At 36.6% G+C, this 22,968-nt stretch overlaps 1 protein-coding gene across 1 annotated transcript in view; it reads right to left on the bottom strand.

Moving 5' to 3' along the window:
* The window catches only part of LOC124789386 (ubiquitin domain-containing protein UBFD1-like), a 59,201-nt gene extending 40,581 nt beyond the window's left edge, over window positions 1-18,620 (bottom strand). The window contains exons 1-2 of the mRNA XM_047256718.1: window positions 18,321-18,620; window positions 17,722-17,934 (exon numbers count right to left, since the gene is read on the bottom strand). Of these exons, the coding sequence (XP_047112674.1) occupies window positions 17,722-17,934; window positions 18,321-18,333 (226 nt within the window). The 5' untranslated portion in view covers window positions 18,334-18,620. The remainder of the gene's footprint in view (window positions 1-17,721; window positions 17,935-18,320) is intronic.
* Between the last annotated feature and the right edge of the window lie 4,348 nt (window positions 18,621-22,968).

The raw sequence follows: 22,968 nt of genomic DNA, 5'->3' as shown, positions 1-22,968 counted from the left end.
GAAGCAGCCAATGGACTGGAGAGAATTCAACAGCCAGCTGGATGTCTTCAGCAAGCACAAAAATCGTTCCTATCAGCCAACAACAACAGGGGCGAGCCAGCTGTCAATAGGTCACCTAGTCATCGTGTACGTAACATAAACCTGAGTGGCGTGGAAGAAGAGTGAGCTCGCAGCACATTACAGTGGTAGAGAGAGAGAGAGAGAGAGAGAGAGAGAGAGAGAGAGAGAGAGAGAATTAATGTTGCCAAGCTAAGAGGGCACCACTGCCATCTTCAATTATTTTCAGTCAGTGGCGAATTTTCTTTTTCAGTATTGGGGAGGATTTTTCTTTTACTTTCAAAATCTCACTTGGATTTTGAGAATAATTAGTTGGGAGATACATATTGATCCTGTACTTGATGGATCAAATCTATTCTTACATTTCTTTGCTACAGTGCAGCAGCATCGCTGACAGAGATGCCCCATAGTTCTAAAAGGAACAGGCTGGCACCTGGAGTTATATGGCATGAAGGAATGAGTCAATTGCACCAGTGCCCTCACACGAATAGAACACATATGTATGAGAGAAAAGTGTTTGTGGTAAAACATAATTTTAAAGCATGGCTTCATTTCTTATCAGAGGAGTTGACAGGTAATTAAAATGCGACCATGCTGCAAGGAATTGGTAATGATAAACTCATATAAGCTTGAGGCAAATGAGTGACTGTAATTACAGTGTGAAAGCGATCAGAACAAGTATGGATGTGATACTTTAAATTAAAGCGAAATAAATTAACTGTGTTGCCCAAAATGTTGACATATTACAATCTCTTCATTATTATTACAATATTATGGAAGGAACCAAGTTATAGAACAGTGTGGGAGAATAGACAAGGCATGTGCTGTGGGCAAAGGTTCAGAACTTTATTTATCGACGCATGTATGTCTGGGGTAAGGTCATCCTCCAAAACCGGCTATGTATGAATGTCCGACACCTTATTTTCCAAACAGCTAGACCACAGCAAGCAACAATTAAATATAAATTAATAAATAATAGTGTGGCATGTTACACATCACAAGAAAGGAATGAAGTGCTGCAGTAGCTTTGGGCCCCTTGTTTACCCACCAACTCACTAATGAGATAGCTGTGAGCCCACTGAGGGGAGATCATTGGGGATCTTTAAGTAATCAACATATATAGAAACACAAACAAATCTTTAACAATCAGAAATCACTTGAGCACTGGGTGGGAGGAGGAAGGAATGTGTGGGTAAAAGTGTTATTCTGTGGAAGAGTAAAGGTCCTCAATCACAAAAGTTACCCATAAAACTCGTTATTCATCAACACTGTTTTTTATAACATGTGCATCAAAGTTAACTTGTCCTAAGACACTGACATAAAGACTCTAAACAATGGCTGTTTGTTTTCCCCTCACCTGCAGTGACCCTTTAATCACTGACTGTTTCCTAGTCCATTTCAACATCACAATAGTCAGATTAAAATAATTTGTCAGCTTTGAAAACCTTGGAATTTAATTGATCTAAACAAACCTTACAACATGACACAGACTAGCCACTGCCAAACGTCAGACCACATGCAGTTTTCAAGTAATGCAGTGTAGACACAATCTGACAGCAGTCCGTTCTCCTTCTGCTGAGTGATGGGCAAGTTGAGCGCCAGTGCTGCTCACCCGCCACAATGTGCTGTTTGAGCTTTAACAGAGGTGCAGCTGATAATACTGTACTGCAGTGTGACAAATATCAAACGACAAGTTGTTTTAGTCACGGAGTACTCCCTTTGACTGTTACATCATATTTCTTGTTTTCGTGTGCCCCCTAAACTGCTTACTGATACATCAACACCTCGACACTTTTGTAGCAAGAGGTGCATATTACTTTTTCATAATGGGCTGCTGTGGGTGTCTGCAAGCAATGTAACAAAGCATAAACTAACTTCTATTCTTACACAGAAGAGAAATTTTCTCTGCTGGAACAACTATTCAAAACTATCCAGGGAACTATAACAGATTTGGGCATTTTTCCCTTCAACAACTTCTTTGTTAGATGTACATTGATATCTCTCTTGAAAGCTGCAAATTTTGTATGTAAGTTGAATCCTAATATACACTTTGAAAATGATCCTGCAACCAATGGGAGCTATTCATACCCAAAAATGTATCCTGATAGGAGGGTTTGCTCTAGTGTACTGCAAAATATCTAAAATATATCCGAGACTCTTCACAAGCTCAGGTGCCCATTGGCCCCAGACTTTGTGAATACTGACATTCACATGCTGTAAAACCATATTCGCAACGCAGTTTCCACAACACATCTGTGAGCACTTCATTTTTCAACGACAATACACTGAGGTTTCAGCTCCACACACTATGCACTCACAGTAAACAAGAAATTTATTATTTGTCAAACTAGAACAGATAAGGTATATTTTATGATGCTGAATGGTCAACATATCACAGTAAGGTAAGTACTTCAGATCTCTCAATGGGATAAAAGGGTAAAATTGACAACAAATATGGATTGAATGGCAAAACAGATATCTGAAATAACATCGAGTGGGAAAATGGCATAAAAATGCGCAAATGTGTGTAGAAGCGCTATTCAGAGGGCAGTTCGAAGATACATGTCCAAGTAGTGTCAAATGACTACAAAATATTGAAAACTACATACCTTTTTTAAGTCATGTCAAAGAGTGCATGTATTTTTGGGCTTTGTGATCTAAAGCTAAGGCAAGAGTTTGGAAACAGAGGTTGTAGGACAGAATCAGGTTTGGATCACAGAAATTTTCAATCTGTCTGTAATCTAACCTTCACCTCTCAACAACGTGACAAGCTACCAGGATTGACAAATGGTTCAGATTCAATGTTAAGCTTTTGGTCTCCTTTCCCCCATTGGATAATTGGGATGTTCAAGATGATTGTAAATGTAAAGAGACTCAACTATGTTGATGTTAGAGTTATTTTGGTATGTTCAATTCGTAATCTGCATAAGGCAATACCTTCCTCCTTGAGCTTTGTAGCAAAGTTTGCCTTAGCAGTGCGTCAATGGTCCGTAGTTAATTGTATCGTGTACTTAATTGCCATTTGTCTTCCCGTTTCTTCAGGATGCAGGGTCTAATGTGTGTCCTCAGTTCATCAGTTGGGACACTGAATTTGAGTGCTTCCATCCCTGTTGCTTCTTTGGCTAGTTTGTCAGCCAGCTCATTACCTGGAATGCCAACATGGTTAAGGGAAAAAAAAAGAAAAAGCACTGTATGCTGAGGGCACACAGTTCGACAGTTTGTCATGGGTGGCAGAAGAGACCAATGGATGTTTTGGGTAGCACCTACCTATTGTTCGCAAAACAATGAAAATCTGTCAAGGAAAAATTATCATGTTTTGCAATGTTCTATGTATGGCGATCAACTCTGCAGAATGTATGCTGCATTCTTTTGACAGAGAATGTTGTTCACAACTGCAGTTGTTTATGTATGCATAGAAAACTTATTCATTATCTCCTGAGCAGTCTGTATAGGGCTGTTCATCCACTGATGCAACACAACGTTTTGGCTACAGTTGAAGGAGAATTGCATATCGCACATTCTTTGTCCATTGATGCAACTTTTTTGCAATGGGCAACCATCTCAAAAGTGCTGAATTTTGTCAGTTTGCTAAACAATGCCAAGCTATGCAGTTTGTAATTTTCTCGTGGCATATTGGTAGTTGAGGAAGCTTCGAAGAAAACAAATTCTGGTTTCATCCTCTCATTCACAATAATCAGACATGTTCAGCTTTTGTATTAGTGCAAGTAAAATTCAAAGGAATTTATAGAATGTCAAAGAAGCTTAGGAGCTGGCTGAAAATCTTTGCTCAATCATTACAAAACAGGACATAAAATGGAGGAAAAGTATTTCAGTTGAAGAAAGACCACTTATTTTGAGGTAAGGTGCATTTATTAATCATTATAAAGTATAAAAGAAATTTACCGTGAAGCAAATGTATTTATAAATTTAAGCTCATTACAAATGTTATAATTCTATGGTATTTAAAAAATATTTAACACAAAGACATGAAAAATAACAATGTGAGTTCATAGAACTAAACATTTGGGCTGCCTGCACCAAACTGCCACCAATTGACTGATGGGTACTGGGAATCCTGGGAAGTAAATGGTTCATGGGATGTGGCACACAGAACTGAGGATACATGTTCGTGAGTTTTATATGGAAGAGGTGTTTCACGCAGTCATCTGTGGGCACGGAGATGACTGATGAGTTGGAGGACTCGAGAATACCATCTGTCAATAGTACCACTTCACTTCTGAACAGACGAAATTGTGTGTCATGTTTTTCACATCTGTTACTGAAACATGTTTACTCAGACTGTCTTCTGTGAAATTAATCTGCTGATTACAAAAGTCTATAAAAGCTTTATCAGCTGCAGATGTTAGTGATTAGACTTTTACCTTCTTCACAGTATGTTTGGTCTTCATTTCAGAAATACCGAGGTAGGCTGAGACTTAGTGCTGAGTTACGATGCCTGTATTGGAGTTTTATTATCTGGGGAAGCATATTCATTTGATAACTCATTATCATCATCAATTTCTTCTTCATCATCACTGATATGTGCACTGCTGAGAGCCTCACTTTCTTGTTTGGGAACTGGAGGCAAACTTCCAGCAACATCTGCTAGCTTAAGGTTTCATGACTGGAACTAGAAACTGCAGCTCCTTATACAAATAATATTCTTTCTTTCATTTGCCGCCACTACAACCTGGTTTTGACTCCTTGAAAATACAGTCCCCATTTCTCCATGTTTCTTTACAGAAGGTAATTAAAATATAAAGAAAAGTACATTATTTAAAAAAATTCTTTCCACCAATTTGTTTGTACCTACATCAACAAAAGCTGCCCTAAATTTCAGGTGTCTATCAGCAATGGTATTGGAGAAACAGGTACATCACTTTTTTCAGTGTTTCAATTTTAATTTAATACCATTAAAAATACTGTAAATATTAAGTAGTATTACTTTAAGCACAGTGTTTTCAGTTGCCAAGTTTCAGTTTACTAAGTTTGATAACAGCTCAAGAAAAAATTATAAAATTTATCAGTGCAATTTCGCTTACAACTCCTCTTATAACAGATAGTTTTGTTTTAGGCACTTGGGAAGTGGATGCAGTCTCCCCTCACTATCATTTTATTTCATTCATGGGAATTGTACCATTGGAAGAACAACAAAGAAATTCTGCGAAGCTATTTGGAACACGCTGCAGAAGCAATGCATGCCAGCTCAGACAAAACTCTCTGGAAACAAACAGCATTTTCAGTCTCTTTGGAACTACCTATCTGCATAGGCATGATACATGGAACCCACATGCACTTTTAAGAAAATTCTTAGAAGCGGACTAACAGATTTCAGCTATAAGTCATACCATTCAATCATGCTGATGGCTGCAGCCAATTCCAATGGCAAATGTCACTGCAAATGAAACAGGATATCTTGAGAAGAAACTGTGATGGTGGAATTCTAAAAGCTTCAAGCCTGAACCACAGGCTACAACAATGAACTCTTGGTTTGCTTGAACCTTGTACCTTACCTCATGACATTACAAGACCAAAGATCTCATTTTATTTTGTTGTTGATGAAGTAGTTCCTTTGCAAAAATATCTCATGCAACCATTTCATAAAAAAGACAATCACCTCACATGGATATTCAACTGTAGATTAAGTCAGGGTCATGCATTGAGTATGATGAGCCTGCATTTTGCAAAATTTAATAACTTGCAAATAAATCTCAACAGTGAGTAGCGTCATAATTGTGTGTGTGTGTGTGTGTGTGTGTGCCCGCTAGAAACAGAGAAGAGAAAACATATTCAGTAAGCAAATATGGCTTTGACCAGGACCAAATTGGACAGCCAGTACAAGTAGCTGGCATCACTCACATTGATGACACCTCAAATGCCCAACAATTACAAAATCTTTTAACGCAATATTTCCTGACACCAAATATTGCTTTACCTTGGCTATGGAAGTATTATGTTAATAATAATTAAATCAAAATAAAAACAATTATCAGCTATGAAAACACATGATGATTTTTTTGTTGCTCTAATAAAAATACTTCACAATAATAATTAAAAAACAGATAACACTGAACAATACATTATCAACACACAGTTAAATTGCTGTACATCGCCACGATACCTTATGTACACTGTAGTGATACATCCCATTCCCTAAATAAGAGGTATAACATCCTTAAATACACATGTCAGAGAGTAATCGATAAGTGGTGAGCACATTATTGTTGGGAGGTGTTTTAAATTGTAGATGATGATACCAGAGCTAATGATCCAGCGAATGTATGGAAGTGGGTAGTAGTCAGACAATCGTACATGCTGAGGTGGAGATAGTATTTCCATAGAGCAGGCAGTGCAGAAGGAAAGAGCTCTATGAAATCTAAGAACACGAAATCTCAAAGATAATAAAGGTATTATACTTGTTAACTACCTGGCTGAATATCAGATTTGTTATGTACATAGCACAGAGAGGCATTATACAGGTTGGTAGCTGTCCTCATTTATCATGTATTGAGTTCTAATTTTGAAGATAATATAAGAAGGTGAATTGAATCTCACTTTTTATTTAGATGGTGAGGTGAGCAAAAATCAGAAGTTAATTTTCTGCAGCTTTATCCGCAGTCTGTAAGGAGGCGAAGTCTGAGCCAAATTTGGGGACAAAGGCACACAGATTCAAGACACAGGCTAGTTGGACCTTGATTAATAATACTTAACAGCAACCGAATATTCAGTATGCAACATTCATTGTATATAATAGGAATGTTCAAGTGGCAACTTATTTATGTTGAAGTGGCAACTTATCAAGTGCTAGGTGCACGAGGTGAAGTAGAACAAACCATCACGCAGCTCAAGCCAACCTGAAACACTTCAATGCTGATACTACTGAAATAACAACCAATGTACTTACCACTCGCATCAGTTTCTTTTCCTACAGTTTCTCATGCTTTTTCCACAGCAATTTTGTTTGAATATACTGGCAAACTGTGACTATATAGACACGGATGACTCTCCATTGTTACAGCCAGCTTAGCACAAATTACTTGGACCCAATCTGACATAACTAATAACCAAGAAAGAACATACCATGCGAGAAGTCACACCAGAGTTGTGACGCAACTGCCAGAGCAGTTGCATTGGACGTGGTTGTATGGGAGTTACGCACATACATGTTGCATTGCACATGGACCGCAGTTGCGCCTGTGGACAAGGTACAATGCAGCACAATGGGTCAGACTCTGAAGTGACAGCTGTCCAATGCTCATACATTTCCTTGCAGGTGTGTTGCACCAACGGGCAAACGGCCTAAAGGAGATTTAACATGTGAATACTCTTGATGACTGAATAAAGCACACAGTGATAAAAACTGGAACTTGTATTGTCTTTGGTGCCACAACTTAGGTCTATCTTTACTTCTGGTTGGGGAACATACCATGGAGGTGTTTGTGGTGAAGTGTTGCATACTGATAATTGGAGGACGTTGAAGTTCGTGTCTGATGTCTCCCAGCCCTATGCAGCCAGATGTCCTGTTACAATGTGGTTCATGAGTAACTTGTCTTTGAATTGTGGAATAAAATTGAATGCCAAGGCTGATTCGTTATTTGATTAATCATGATTGTGTGGTTAAATAAATTATGTTGATATTGTATTTCAGTAACGGTATTCTTGCTTCTACAAGAAGGCTATCAACTGAACTTTTTTGGAAAGTTCCGGCTGCAACATGGATCCCATTGTGGTGGGCAGGGTCTAATATTTCTAGGATGGTCAGTGCTGCTTCCGTAGTCCAAATAGGATAGAATGAGTTCTTTACAAAATATTAATGAAACTGTGATTCGCACCCCAGGTACTGTTAGTGAGGAAGCGGAGAGTACCGAGTTCCTTCATGCTGGAAGTCTTGAGTTGTTGCGTATGAGGCAACCATATAAACTTATCATCAAAAAGAAGTCTTAGAAAATGGTAGTGGTCCTTTATTTCCATTGGGTTTCAACATGTACTTCTCACCAAGGATGGGGAGGCCGTATCCTACAAATGCACACAGCTCTTGATTTAGTCAGAGAGAAATGGTATTCATGGTTTTGTGCCCTTTTTCTTGCTTTCCATACAAGTTGGCATTCTGCTTTACATAGTGATATGGAGCTATAACTTCAACAAAGATCAACTAAATATAATTCTGGTGTGACTCTGTGCCATCACATCTTCAATGCCGTTTACTGTAATTGCAAAAAGTGTGGCACTGACCCTTATGCGACTCTACTGCCCTGCATGTATCTAAATAGTCGGGGGGAAAAAAACACACACAGATGATGACTGGTAAATTTCCTTGTAAACCCTATTCATGCAAATATGACAAAATGTGAAAATGCCATGTTGTATCAAACACCTTGTGTAAATCAAAAAAATACTGTACCATATGTTGGTAGTGCACACTATTTATTAGTTCGTTATGAACCGGCTTTCAGCTTTCTTAAGCCACTGTCAGATAACAGATTGTTATTCATTATCCTCTAATTTTTTATTTGATGTTAGTTTGATAAGTTGAATGGTATGACAAAAAAAAAAAAAAAAATCACAAAACTGTCAAACATAAAGGTTAAAATTTTTTTATTGGTTGATTTGAAATGGAATGACCTATTGTTTCGAGTGTAGTGTTTATAGGAATTTGTTCATAGAAGGTGTTTAATCTGAGAAGTGTGTGAACACCTCTGGCTGCTTGTTCTGTGTTTGTTCTGCTTTACCATGTTTGTTATATCCTACATAACTGTCCTCAATGAAATGGCAATACCTATTAGTTGAGACAGCCATATCAATAGAGCTATTACATTGATGTAGTTTGAAATGTTTCATGTGTGAAACATGAACACTGATTCCACATATTCTGATAAAGGGCTCTCCACACAGATGCCACCTAGCCACAGCAAAGGTCATCTAGCTTAAAGGTTGTTGACAGGAGTCCCAATGCCCCAAGAAATTGGGTATGTATTTCTACACATGCATGGGGAGCTAGCAGCTCAGGCATCAGAAGTGTGATCCCTGTGTTGTCACAAGCCTATCGAAGTGGTACATTAATGATCCCTATCAAATTAGACTGGCTACTGCATTGGCATTTAAGTGCATAAATGAGCCTAGGTAGTCACTGTGGGCAGGGGATCTTTAGCGGCGTAAAAAGTTTGTGCTATTTAAGCTATTCTTTCCCATCCAATAAACACTATAGAAAAATTTTGAAAATGGAGGTCAAAGGCAAAAAGGGACCAGAAATTACTTCTGCTGAAAAACTGATGCAGAGGAAATGCATAAAGATGTAAAACAACAGAAGCTAGAGACACAGCTGGGTTAACATCAAACACTGTCACCATGGGAAGGGATACAGGAGAAACAAGGACAGTCTGAGATGGGGGATTCCAGCACCAGAAAGGAAGTAGGTGCTGCACAAGGGGGCAGATAATTGGGGGATGTTAGGGACACCCAAGTCACATTGAGCCACATGCAATCATTATTACTGCTGGATCCATGTGGACCTGGCTATCACAGATGCAAGAATATATCCTAAACTCACAGCAACTGAAGAGCTTCCTGAAGTCTAAAAGTAGACAGGTAGCACCTGACAATCTGCAACAAAGCACTTCAATACACTACAATTACAGCACTAGCAGGTATTACCTAACATGAGTTTCCGGTCAAATTACCACAACTTCATAAACTGTTGTCTGACATTTTTAACATTATTTCATAGTTATAAATCAAGTGTCACACCATACTGTAAATGATCATACTGTGACCTGGAGACAGATCACAAGTTTGGAAGAATTTGAATCGAGAAACACTGAACAGGAAAGTGCAATTATAGGCACCACTTTTGATCAAACTGCTGTCACAATTACCTGAGCTAATTTTCAATGTGGCACCACTGAAATCTGTATACCAATTGCTATTCGCAGTAACTATGACAGAAATTTTGATCTATACTTCAGCAATGAGCCTCTAAAGGGTACCTGCCACACCCTCTTAAATACTGTTGATGTTCCTCTCCACAAAAGTAAATTTGTTGGAATTAAACATGGACGCATGAAACTTACCAAGTGGCGATCATGTTACATTAATTATTTTATGATATTTTCCACTGTTGGAAAATGTGATTCATTCAACCTTTACCAGTCATACCATGCCAAGTGGTATAGAGCTCCCCGCAGGACAATCACAGATTTTGCTGAAATGTTGTGTGAACATTTAGACATGTTCCCAATGAACATAGGTACAGTTTTACTTTTGCCAATGTAATACTTGCAGCAACATACTCATTTGTTTGATCCCAAAATGTATTCCTGAGTTTTTTTGGCAACTTTGTGACACAATATATCTGGCAATGTTTTCTTGAAAGAAACAAAACTTGGCCATCTTGTAAAACTTTTTGCACTATTAAGCAAAATAATAACAGATTTCTTTAGCAATTTTCATATAGATGATTTGAAGCAAAGTCAGCCAAAAAAACAGAAGCTTGGAAAAAAATGCAAAGTATCTCTGGAAGCAATTGTGACATAAATCTGAAACTTTGCGTGTAATAGCTTACCAATACAAGGTCATAGAAAATAAAATTTCATTCTCCCACTGCTTTCCAGCAGTTTACAAAGTAAGGGAAAACTTTACATTTCTTATTTTTTGCAAAAAATGCCCCACTTTTACAAGAAGAGTATTCCGAAAACTCTTTTAAACCAATTTCATTAGAAAGCCAATTTCTAAACCACCAAAAAATTAGATTTGGTTTTGCAATGCAAGCATAAAGGCCCTAAAAAGCAATAACAAGGTGGATGTGAATTAGAAGTGTGCCCATATTCCACAGATACTCAAATCTGATGTCTTTTGTTATGTTCTATAATTGTTTAGTACCCTCAAGGAAAGGTAATATCAAAAGATGTTGATTACGAAGTGAGATTGAGTCAGAACAACTCAGGAGGGGGAGGAGGAAAGTGTGTCTTTTGTCATAACTCCTCACAACATACTTCAGCCTGTTTTTCTGCTACGACAACTACAGAAACAAACTGGTTATAATTTCAAAACTTCTGTACATTACCAAGGCACTGCAGATAATACCAGAAAAATTATTGCATAACAGCTGCAACATACACCCTATAAACTGCCTTCATGTTTTACACTACTGTCACATTGTGTGATTTTGATAAAATTCACAGCAGTCTGCCAGTTTTTTTTCTTTTTGATAAAGCTTATGCTGTAAAGAATTCTGGATATATCTTTTTTATTGTACAATGCTACTGATTTGCTACTGGTTTAAAATATAGCATATTTGTGTTTGCGTGGTTGTAGTTCATGTGAAACATTACTGTACTGATAAAATATTGTATAAATGAGTTACAGCGGTCTATGGATGCTTAATCACTGCAGGTTTCTTTTAAAGTGAGAAAACCAGCTTTCTCACTGCAATAGAGGCCACACTCAACAGCTGTGCAACAGCAGCTGCCAGTGGGTTAATTTACCAAAAGGGTTCCAAGCCCAATAAGGGCTTCTTTATACAGGATCCTGATCTTGATGATATATTTAAGTGTTAAGAGTCTAAAGCTAGAAGAGGTCTCTTTTACAATCCTACACTTATGTTTACTTCACACCACTATTCTCTCTATATCTCTCTCTCTCTCTCTCTCTCTTTTTTTTTTTTACAGGTTTCATTAATTTGCTGTCGAACGTTAAGATGAAAACCGCACTGCAAGCCACATGTCACAGATTTTCACTCCTTGATTTCATTCAATTTCTGCTGTGCTGATGAAAGCAAATTTAATGCCATTTTGCCAACTGATAAAACAAATCAGGTCAGCAAGTTTCCAAATAATTCATTATCTTTTCTGGCCAAAATTAGTGACAGTGATGAAGGTGACCTCAGACCTCTAGCCACAGCAATATTGATGGTAGGCAACGAAAACCTAACTCATCTGCCTGTGAAAACTTGCAAGTCCAGTGCCCAGTAACTCCATAACCACAAAGAGATTTGAAAGTGGGTGGATTAGTCTAATCTGTCAATAGCTAGGCTTCTACTATACCATTACACATGTAGCAACTCTCTGGGTCACTTTAAACTATTTTTTAAGGAACAATTTTCGCTTCATCTGTAAAATTTAACAAAATGGAGTTATCAGCTTTTCATGGCCTACCATTGGGGTGCTGCATGCATTTAACAAGAAGAGTGGTGAATTGGAAATATCTGTGGAGCTTCCACTGAGTAGAAGTATGCTTTAAAAAGCTTTATACACCCACATGGCCCAGCAAATTCATTTCATTGGCCACCAAGGAGTGAAAAGTGCTGGGTTCTGGAACAGCACAGCACATCACATCAGCACATTATCACACTTATTCCAACATCATCAGTGACATAATCTGGCTGGCAATATGGTTTTCGTCACGAAATTCAACGGCATGTTAGTGAAACCTGTAAAAAAATTAAAGTGGCTTGAAGTAAACTTAAGCTTAGGATCCAAAAATAGACTTTTTCTAACTTTGGCCTCCAACATTTAAATATACCATCATGCTTGTGATCCTGTGTAACAAAACCCTTGTCGGGCTTGGGAACCTTTGATACAGAAACCCACTGGCAGCTGTTGGGCATGGCCCCTATGGCAGTGGGAATACTGCTTTTCTCACTTTGTTATGGACTTCAAATAAGAAACTTCCTGGCAGATTAAAACTGTGTGCCAGACCAAGACTCAAACTTGGAACCGCATTTCACTGTGAGAACTTCAAATAAATTTACATACTGTAATGATGATGTGAAACTTTTCAGCACTTTGGAATATGTATGTTGCAACTGTTACGCAAGAATTTTACTGGTACGATCTCCAATACCTTGGTAATGCACAGTTAAATTTTGAAGTTTATAATCAGCTTGAAGCCGCAGTAATCATAGCAGAATAACAGACTGAAATATGTCATGATGAGTCATGACAAAAGACATCTTTCTTTGAAGCTTTTCTAGTTAATCATGCTTTATCTCACTTCCGAGTCATCAACATTTTTTTTTTTTATTTTTATATTGCCTTCCCCGGAGATTACTAAACAATTTTAGAACATAATCAAAGATGTCAGATTTAATTTGAGTTTCAGCAAAATATGGACACATTTTCAATACATCTCCATCTTATTATTATTTTTTAAACTATTTAACAATAACCATTTTGGTGTTTAAAAAAAAAGCCAATTTTGCCCTCCTCAATTTGTAAACTATGAGAATGCAGCAGGAGAATGAAATTTTATATTCTAAGATCTTGTACTGGTAAGTTATACAAAAATTGCTCAAGAATTTTGTTTTTATTATTTTCCGAGAGTGCAAAAGGCTGTAAAAGTTTGCCAAGTTTTGTTTCTTTCACAAAAATACTACCAGAGACATTATGTCTCAAAGTTAAAAAAAACTCAGGGGCTGCACTATTAAATACTGTGCTACAGGGACAAACAAATGATTATATCTCTGTAACTATTAAATTGGCAAATGTAAAATCTTACCTATGTTCATTGGGAATATGTGTGAATGTTCACACAAAACTTCAGCAACATCTGTGATGGTCATGCAGTAACTTTTTCCAAAATTACATCACTTGGCATGGACTGGCCCTATGGTGTCTCTACAATTGGCCCAGGGGGAAAAAAAATTAGCAGTTTTGTCTAAGGAACCATTCTGACATTTGTGTCAGTGATTTAGTCAAAATACTGAAAATTTACAACAGGGCAAATGAATAGGGATTTGATTCCCATTCCACCTGCATTTTACCACAGTGTGCAAACCACAGTAACACCCTGTGTAGCTGCAATCTGTATATATAAGACATGGCCATAGAACTGAAGGCAATAAATTTTCTTCTTCCAGCCACTGCGACAGCCACATCTCGACAGCTATTATCTGGTGTAAGTTTAATTTTTTAATTTGTGAGGTGTGAACCACAATGTCATCTACTTTGATTGAGGGCTCTCCTCATGGGCATCACCCAGTCACTGTGCTGTCCATTGCTCAGAGTCCATTGGCTACTGTGTTGGCTTCTGGGCCAGAGGAGTTTTCCGTGTATTGAGAATGTGTAGGTGACCACATCATGAAAAAGGTGCAATCCTTCCCAAACAAACTGCTCTACTATCGAAAATTTTGACAAAAGAAAGAAAGGTGAGCAAAAAACACGAAAGTGAGCAGTAGACTTTAAATTGCAAAAAGGATAACAGATAAAAGTAAAGGATATAATTAATGTGAGAAACTGAGGAAATAGCCAGATTGGTAAGACTTTTTGAAGACTGATTATGCATCACACACTATCAAAGGAAGAAACTGACAAACCTACATTTAATTCACTTAACTGATAATTTCAGTTCTAAGTGGGAATCATAAAAGTGCTATTGTTTGGAACCAGCATGTGTTACAATTTGCACACCTGTTTTTGAAGTTTTTGTATGTTTGACAACCATGTCTATCAGTATGCAACAAGAATTAAAATGCTATGTCAAATAAAACTAGTTTTATTCACACTCTCAATATGTGAAGATATGTTAATGGAACTGGTTTAATGTGTGGAATTATTTTCCATTTTTATAAAATCCGTTTCACTGAAAAACTGAAGTTCACCGTTATATGGAAAGTAATACTGCACAATACTGATTAAGAGAAAAAGGAAAATAAAAGCAGTTTATCGGGAAAAAATCTCTTTGAATTTGGTGAGGTGCCACTGTTTGCAGCCTGCCTCCCAGGACAGGAATGTTTCTGGGTCGAACGTAAAAATATATGTTTAGTACTTCATTTAATACATCTTAAACGCAGTAACACCTGACACTTCAAAGAAAGATTTTTTTCCCTTTTTCCTCCTTGAACTGATATGAACTGTCATCTGAAACTGAAGCCCAGAACTAAATTGTGCTTACAACATGGTGACACTGCACAATTTTGACTTCATGTAGAATCTATCATGACCAAAAATACTCCCTCTAGACGTCACCTACTTATATAAACAATGGAAAACAATAATTTTAAAAATTCAACAAATAAAAAATATGTTCTTTCTGTTTGGTGAAACTGAAGCAAAGAAAGGAAACAGAAGTTCGAAACATGTTCATTAAGTACATATTTTTTTCTGATGGCTGCTCTGGACACAAATGTAACCACAATGATTCAATTTTCCCTCTCTCAGACTTTTGGCATTTCAACAAGATAACACATTATTTTCTCGATCTGCTTCTTACCAATGATCAAGACTTTAGATTTTCGAACAACAAAGATAAAACTTAAGAAACACGGTCACAAGAGGATGAAGAAATTATCAAAAACTCATTAAAAGAAAAGTCTATCAGCCATGGAAACACAGAAAAGTTGTTGGTGCCCAACCCAAAGTTATACTTTCAACCAATAAATACATGTGTGCCAGTGATGATGAAATGATGAGGACAACACAACACCCAGTCCACGATTGGAGAAAATATCCAATTTGGCTGGGAATCTAACCTGGGCCCGCTGCATGGTAGGGAAAGGGAAGCACATTACCACTCAGTTGAGCAGGTGGACAAATAGATGGAATTTCGGTGTGATTCAGAACACAAGGGACCCTCAAAAAGCTTCCCTGCTTTCTGTTATGCATTTGAAGCTGTGAATAAAAAAGTGGGACTACGTCAAAAAATATTTGAATAATATTGCAACCTTTCAAAAATTATTTAAAAATCACCCCAGTGGCCCCACAGAGTATAAACAAAGACACTACAAATGGTAATTTTTAAACCTTATCACTTTCATATAATATTTGTTGTATTATTTACCATATGGTATTACATTTTTTGGCTTGTCACTTCGTATGGCGTTTATGTCAAAAATTTCGACAAATGCTTCCATAGAAATGTTAAAGTCTGGTATTTGCTGATCTTTAAATCTTTGTTTTTACTGTGGAAAATACACACAGAATGACAAGTTGAATTCCATCCAACTGATCGATATATATGCTCAATACTGTTGTTAGTTTTAAGATGGTAGTTTTGACTTACCCATAACATTAACTGTAATTGAACAATATCACATAAGTGTTATTTGAACTTATACCAGCATGGCTTACTGTTTAAATTGGTGGCATTATTTCATATGGCATTTACGAATTACTCAACCCGACCCAAAGTTACCTACCTTTCAAATGTCTTCACTGCATGTTCAGAAATAAAATACAGAGTAGAAGTTAACAAAACTGAAACAGTCCACAACAAGTTGTACCCTATTTAAAGACACACTGAACTCCACAACATTCCAATTAACTTATAAGCCCGAACTAGGAAACAGTTAGGTAGTGTACTGCCCTTGTATTTGTCGTAGTTTATGTACGATATATGCACATAACAAGCACTGAAATACACCGAGACTCGTCCATTATCTAACATATGTTTTCGAAAAGTACTCTGCAGTTTTTGTTTTAATGATGAAAAGTGTACAGAGAACATAAACATACCAGAGCACTTCAGTTCATTATTACCACAACACGTATTTGGCATTTACATTCACTGGCTTCGAAAATTCATAACCCAATTATTACCTTTTCTGCACCATTAACTGTGTTGATATTACACGATTGCTTCGGCCCCGATGTATCAGAATTTATCAGATGCTCATTTCAACACAGAATTATTTCCATTTTATCAATAGAAGAAAACACATAATTTAAACATAACAAAAATAGAAATTACTAAATATTAAGTGCGGCAATTTATCAGCTGATCAAAATCATTTCATTACAGAAAACTGGTAAAGCAGTCTAACGTATCTCTCTGCTTACAGTCAGTCAAATGTGAGGAAGGCCTAACACTAATTATTAATTGTGCTTGTAGTGCACTACAAGGCTTTCTTGAAATGACCAAGCAATGATTTCTATTTATTTGATTATAACAAAAAAAAATTTGCAAAACTTGTTCAGTTACTTATTATTTCTCTAATAACTGAAACCACAACATGATGATGTAGTTTTCAAAATAGTAGGGTATGTGCGCTAATTGCATAGGCCTTTAACACAAAATATCAAATCATGGCCAATCTACAAATATTTCAGTAAAAACACAGCATGCCATACTCTAGCCTAAATATCAACAAGTGGATAATAAAAGTGTTCTGTTTGAAAGAGCAATCAATATAAATGAAACAAATGGTTCTTGTTTCAACAATAATGTTCAAAATATCACTGTGGAAAGCGTACACAAATAGGCTAAATGTCAGAAAAATACAGATGCTGACATTTTGTTCCCACAAGTTTGTTGGTTTAAACAGATACTAATTTCATACTTATGTAATATGTGTCATTTTTTCGCGAATCACACAAGATTGTGCCACAGTAGATCTATGCCTCTACCCAACCTCATTTTTACAGTCAGTTTTCCTGCTACAATTGACAAAATATTTGAGTGGTGAAGCAAGGATCACATTCTTATAAAACTACTAATTGTATGATCAATGACTCTGCAAAATTGATAAATCAAGGGTTAGAAACTACAGGTGGCACAAATGAGAAAGTTTCTAAACATTCGCCAGCAACACAATGGGCTAAACAAATTGATCTTATAAATATTATGAATATGAGAGGAAATAGTGCTAAACACTAAACAGGGAAAAATAAACTACATGTATCATGCCAAAAAATAGTACTAAGATTTAAGCGTAATAAAACACACAGAACCTACCTATGACATCCTGCAGGTGTTCCTTCAGCTGCCCGACAGTGCTATCTAAACCAAAACTAATATCGTATTTCGTCTTGTTGTATATTACTTTGAAGTCCACTTTTTCAACATTCACATCACCATCAGGAACAGTACCACTTTCCTTTTCTGTCTCTTGCAAACATTCTGCATTAGGCCTACAGTTTTCACTACTACAATCACCCTTTTCTGCCCCTAAAAATGCAAATAAAATGAAAGTAACCCTTCAGTCCTACTATACGTTATAACGTACAAACACTGGGAAAAAACTGCCCATCAACTATGGCGTAATATTTCAGCCGTAGCGTCCTTAACGTGTAAATACGAAATTATAATCGGATACAACTTAAAATTAATTTTAATTTTACAATAAAAATCGTCTAGCTTTTGTCCTGATATTACTCTAAAATGACATGCACTATTTGAAAAGCTGCATGACTGACAAAGGATTGAAACAGCAGATAAAAAGAATTAACTATTGGTCTAATTTGTTTACATTTTAAAACTACGCTGCCGAACAGACGAGCAATCGTATGAGAAAACGCTACAATAGATCACTATGCAAATAAATATATTCATACCAACACACTCCATATTGGTTAACTTATAGTTTGACGAAGCTCAACCAATCATTAACTTGAATTTCGAAATGCAGTATCTTCGTTGTTTATTCTTCCGAGATGCAGTTCTTCTAGATGCCGAAACAGATGATTAGTGCCGGAAACTAAACATAAATTTGAACTATTGTGCCTGGACGCTTACTGGTTAACAGTCCCAGAAGATGTTTTCGCTACTGCAGAAATTAGTTAGAATTTACAACTTCATTAATGCACAACACACACATGCACTTTTACGGCAGAAATAGTCAAATTCTGACAATTGACACGTTGGCTGGACTGTAAGAAAAATGAATGACTATTAAATTTCCATCTTTGTCTGACTAGGCGGCAAAATTCAAACGACAATGGAAGTCCATACCGTAAATATTCATACCGTGAGGAGTATGAATCACTTATAAAAAGATAAGACCAGCTGGGAATTATTTTCGCTGCAAGTATAATTCTCATTAAAGCCTTGAACGCTTCAGCCCCTCGATGCACAACATCCCAAAAGAGAGACGTTCATTGAACTTCAGCGAAATCGTCATCACAGAGTCTGGATTTTGAGGTATAATGTTTAACACGTACCTCAAGCCAATGCGTGCTCCTGATCCAGTTCACATGTTCAAAAATAAATTTTTATCTATAGAAGAAAAAGAAAGACAGTAGAACTTCAACGGTAATCACAACATTCTGAGATTAAGAGGAATGGAGTGTGAAACGTTTGGTCGGGCAGGCAGCAATGGCACAACGTCGATCTTCCTCTCCGTAATCGGATAGTCCTCTTCAGCGCAATAACTGAAAGTAATATCAGTTAACGCTGCATGTGCTTCTCATTGTAACAAAGGACATTTTTATTCTCAGTCTGATCCAAATGTGTTTATTTTCCTTGTTTCCAAAACAAAAAGAAGTAATTATAAAGAGTAAACCCAAACTATCTGCTGTGGCACTGAATAATGAAAGGCCTCTATACAAATTATGAGAGCAGAGTTAGTTAGTTAGTTGGTTAGTTTCATCTTCTATGGATTATTTGTAAGATTAATCGTAATGATAGGGAAAAAGTCATTTACATTCACATTACATACGATATTCAGTGTTAATATGGCTACATGCTGACCATTTAAGATTTTTTTAGATGTAGTTGTGAGCTAGTTGATTTATATGTACCAGCTTTTACACCTTACAAAAGTAGAAATTATTGTACAGAACAGAAGGAATTGTCAAGGAGAAACTTTTGCAGTCTGTTCCAGATTTAACTTGTCTGTCAGACATTTTATATCATTGGGAAAGTGATCAAAACATTTGATTGCAACACTGTACATACCTTTCTGTCCTGCAGACAGCCTTAATGTGGAGTAATGACATCATTTCCTCTTCTGGCTTTGAAAATTTTGTACATCACTGTTCCGTTTAAAATGCAGTGGATTATTTACAACAAACTTCATGAGGGAATAAATACACTTTGAATCAGAAGTCAAAATACCTACACCCTTAAACAAATGTTTGTGTGTAATCACCACTCATTATTCTTACAGCATCTTTTTGAGCAATGACGAATTTTTTCGTTAAAGATGAGTTACCCTAGAATATTATTACATGTGACACTGTTCAATGAGTAATTGCAAGATACAACATACTACTGGGTTACACTTATCTCTAGTGTAGTAACCTCTATGCGTGCAGAACTTAATATGCTGAGTCATTTTGAAATTGAGGGAGTCGCCACTTGCAGAAAACCACTCAATAATAATTTTCAGAACATTATTTACCATTTCTTCAGTTGCTGTGTAAATGTTTCCATCGATTACAATGCTAGTGTCATCCACAAAAAGAACTAATTCTGTTTGTTGTATAGTATATTAGACAAAAGGTCATTTACATCTATGAGAAATAGTGGTGGACCCAGGATAGAGCCTTGTGGAACCTCAAAACATTTTTTTTTTTTTTCCTCAGTCAGAAAATTCTCCCTTGCTTACACTGGTTGAATTATTTATTAAGTACAACTTTCTGTATTCTTTTGGTTGGAGATAGCATTATTCCTCGGTTGCCTACAGCATCAATTTCATAAATCTTCAGCTCATCTGGGAGAATATTGTGATTCACACAGTTAACAGAAAATATCAAACGGTGCTGTATCGTTATTCAATGCTTGTAAAATTTGATGGGTGAATGTGTATATAGTATTATCAGTTACGTAACTCCTATGCAATCCAAACTTGTGACTTTTGCGGATTTTGAAGTATGTTTTCGCTGGTCAGGTGGATTAGATTTACATAAACATCAGTACTCCACAAAACACTTGACAGTGTGAGGCAGAGTGTACTTCCAATACCACTAACTGGTTCCCCCTGCCCCCCTTCCCGGTTCCATTCATGAATCGCACATGTTAAGAACTACTGTCGTTAAAGCTGCGTATTAGCTCTAATTTCTCGAATTTCCTCTGTGGAGAGTTTTTAAGACGTATATGAGAGAAAGTAATATGCTTTCCCACTCTTCCCGGAACTACTCTCTCAGAATTTCAGCAAAGAACGTCTCTGTGATGCACAATGCATCTCTTGTAGTGTCTTACACGGGAGTTTATGGAAAATCTCTGTTAACACTCGCTCACTGACTAAATGCTCCCATGACGAAACGTGCCGCTCTTCATTAGAACATATCTGCGTCTCCCATTAATCCTACCTGGTAAGGGTCTCATACTGATGAAATGTACACAACAATGGGTCGAACAAGTGTTCTGTAAACAACTTCTTTCACACACAGATTAAATTTCTTTGAGAGTCTTCCTATGAATCTCAGTCTGGCATCTGTTTTTCTTATTATTTGTTTTATGTGGACACACCACTTAAGGTCGCTCTGGATAATTCCTCCCAGATATTGTATGGTAGATGTTGGTTCCAGTAATTTGGCATCATTTGAGCAGTTTTACAGCAGTAGATTTGTTCTCCCACACATGCTCAATATGTTATATTTATTTACATTAAGAACCAACTGCCAGTCCTTGAACCATTAATCAATCCTCTTCAGTTCCACCTGAAAATCGCTACAGTATACTGGCATTGCTACCTTTTTATAGACAGCTGCATCATGTGCAAACAGCCCTATGGAGGTTTCGATCTTTTCTACTAGATCGTTTATATATATTTGCAACCAGCTATAGTCCTATTACATTTCCTAGGGGAACTCTTGAAATTATCTTTGTATTTGTCGATTGTGTTCCATTAAAAGTGACATATTGAGTTCCAGCTTCACAGAAATCTTGAATCCAGCTGCAAATCTGATCTGATATTTAGTAAGTTCGTATTTATTCAGTAAACAACAGTGGAGCATGGTGTTTAATGTTTTCCTGAAGTCAAAGAACACAGCATCAACCTGAAAGCCATTATCTACAATGCTGTGAATCTCATGAAGGAATAAATTGAGCAGAGTTTCACAAGAGCTCTGTTTGTAAAATCCATGATAATTTTTATAGAGAATGTATTATTCTGCAAACACGTCATAATATATGAGCATAAGACATGTAGAGTAATTCCACAGCAAATTGACATGAAGGGTTGTAAAGCTCTCCCTTTATAATTTATTTATTTTGCAGCTATTGGAGTTCGACAATGGGAGCATTGCAAAGAGAATACACCTTCTTACTAATTAAAGTTTACCATATGCCTAATGTGAAGGCATTTCTCTTGCACAATTCATATGTGAAACTCACTCGCTTAAAAGTTGCAAAATGTCATTGTGAAATGACTCTTTACTTTATTATCCTTTTGACATGTAACAGACTTCCTAACACTACCTAACCTCACCACTCCTGTATCAACATTTAAGTTCATTTCACATTCATGCAGAAACAAGCATAGCTGTATTGCATTTCCACATTAATTTAACAGGTAATCACTGATCACAAAAGCCTTTTTCAATTATGTATAGTAGTAATGTGTTCCACCACAGGAGCTACTGATTAAGAAACACAATGTTGTAACAACCACAATTTTCATACATAATTTCGTGCGCCTTCTGCGACTAAAGTAAAACACTTAAATATGTTTACCACATGAACCAACACAATGTTTTCGACTTATGCTCATACTTTCTACCAAATTCTTCTGCGACTTTATCTGAGTTATGACTGCATCTAACCATCTGACATGTAACTCCTACAACAACGTATTTATTTATTTCTTTATTTATTTATTTGAATAGAGTCAACAAAGAAGATGACTTTTGCAAACAGATAGGTGACATAAATTAACAAAACTACGTACAATACAAGCCCACAAAAGAGAATTTAAAGCCACAAAAGTAGGTGTATAATTAAAATATGTCTAATTTCTAATGAAAACTGTTAGATCACATGTTTTCAACTGAAAATTCAAAAAGTGATTATAAACAGACCACTGATGTATGGGCTGTGGTCTGTTATTTTTAGTTTACTTCTTTGTCTAAAGTAATTATTTTTATTTCAAGTATTGTGGTCATATATATTATTGCACTTTCTAGAATCTTTCTGATGATCTACAAAAAATAATATACCTTATATAAATACAAGGAATATACTGTAGGTATTTATATTGTACAAAAACCAATCTATAAGAGTCATGAAAACCTAAACCATTCATTATTCTAACTGCCTTCT

The sequence above is a fragment of the Schistocerca piceifrons genome, chromosome 3, assembly GCF_021461385.2.
Source record: "Schistocerca piceifrons isolate TAMUIC-IGC-003096 chromosome 3, iqSchPice1.1, whole genome shotgun sequence".
Lineage (NCBI taxonomy): Eukaryota > Metazoa > Arthropoda > Insecta > Orthoptera > Acrididae > Schistocerca > Schistocerca piceifrons.
The sequence above is the reverse complement of the archived record's forward strand: the minus strand, read 5'-3'. Positions and strand labels throughout refer to the sequence as shown.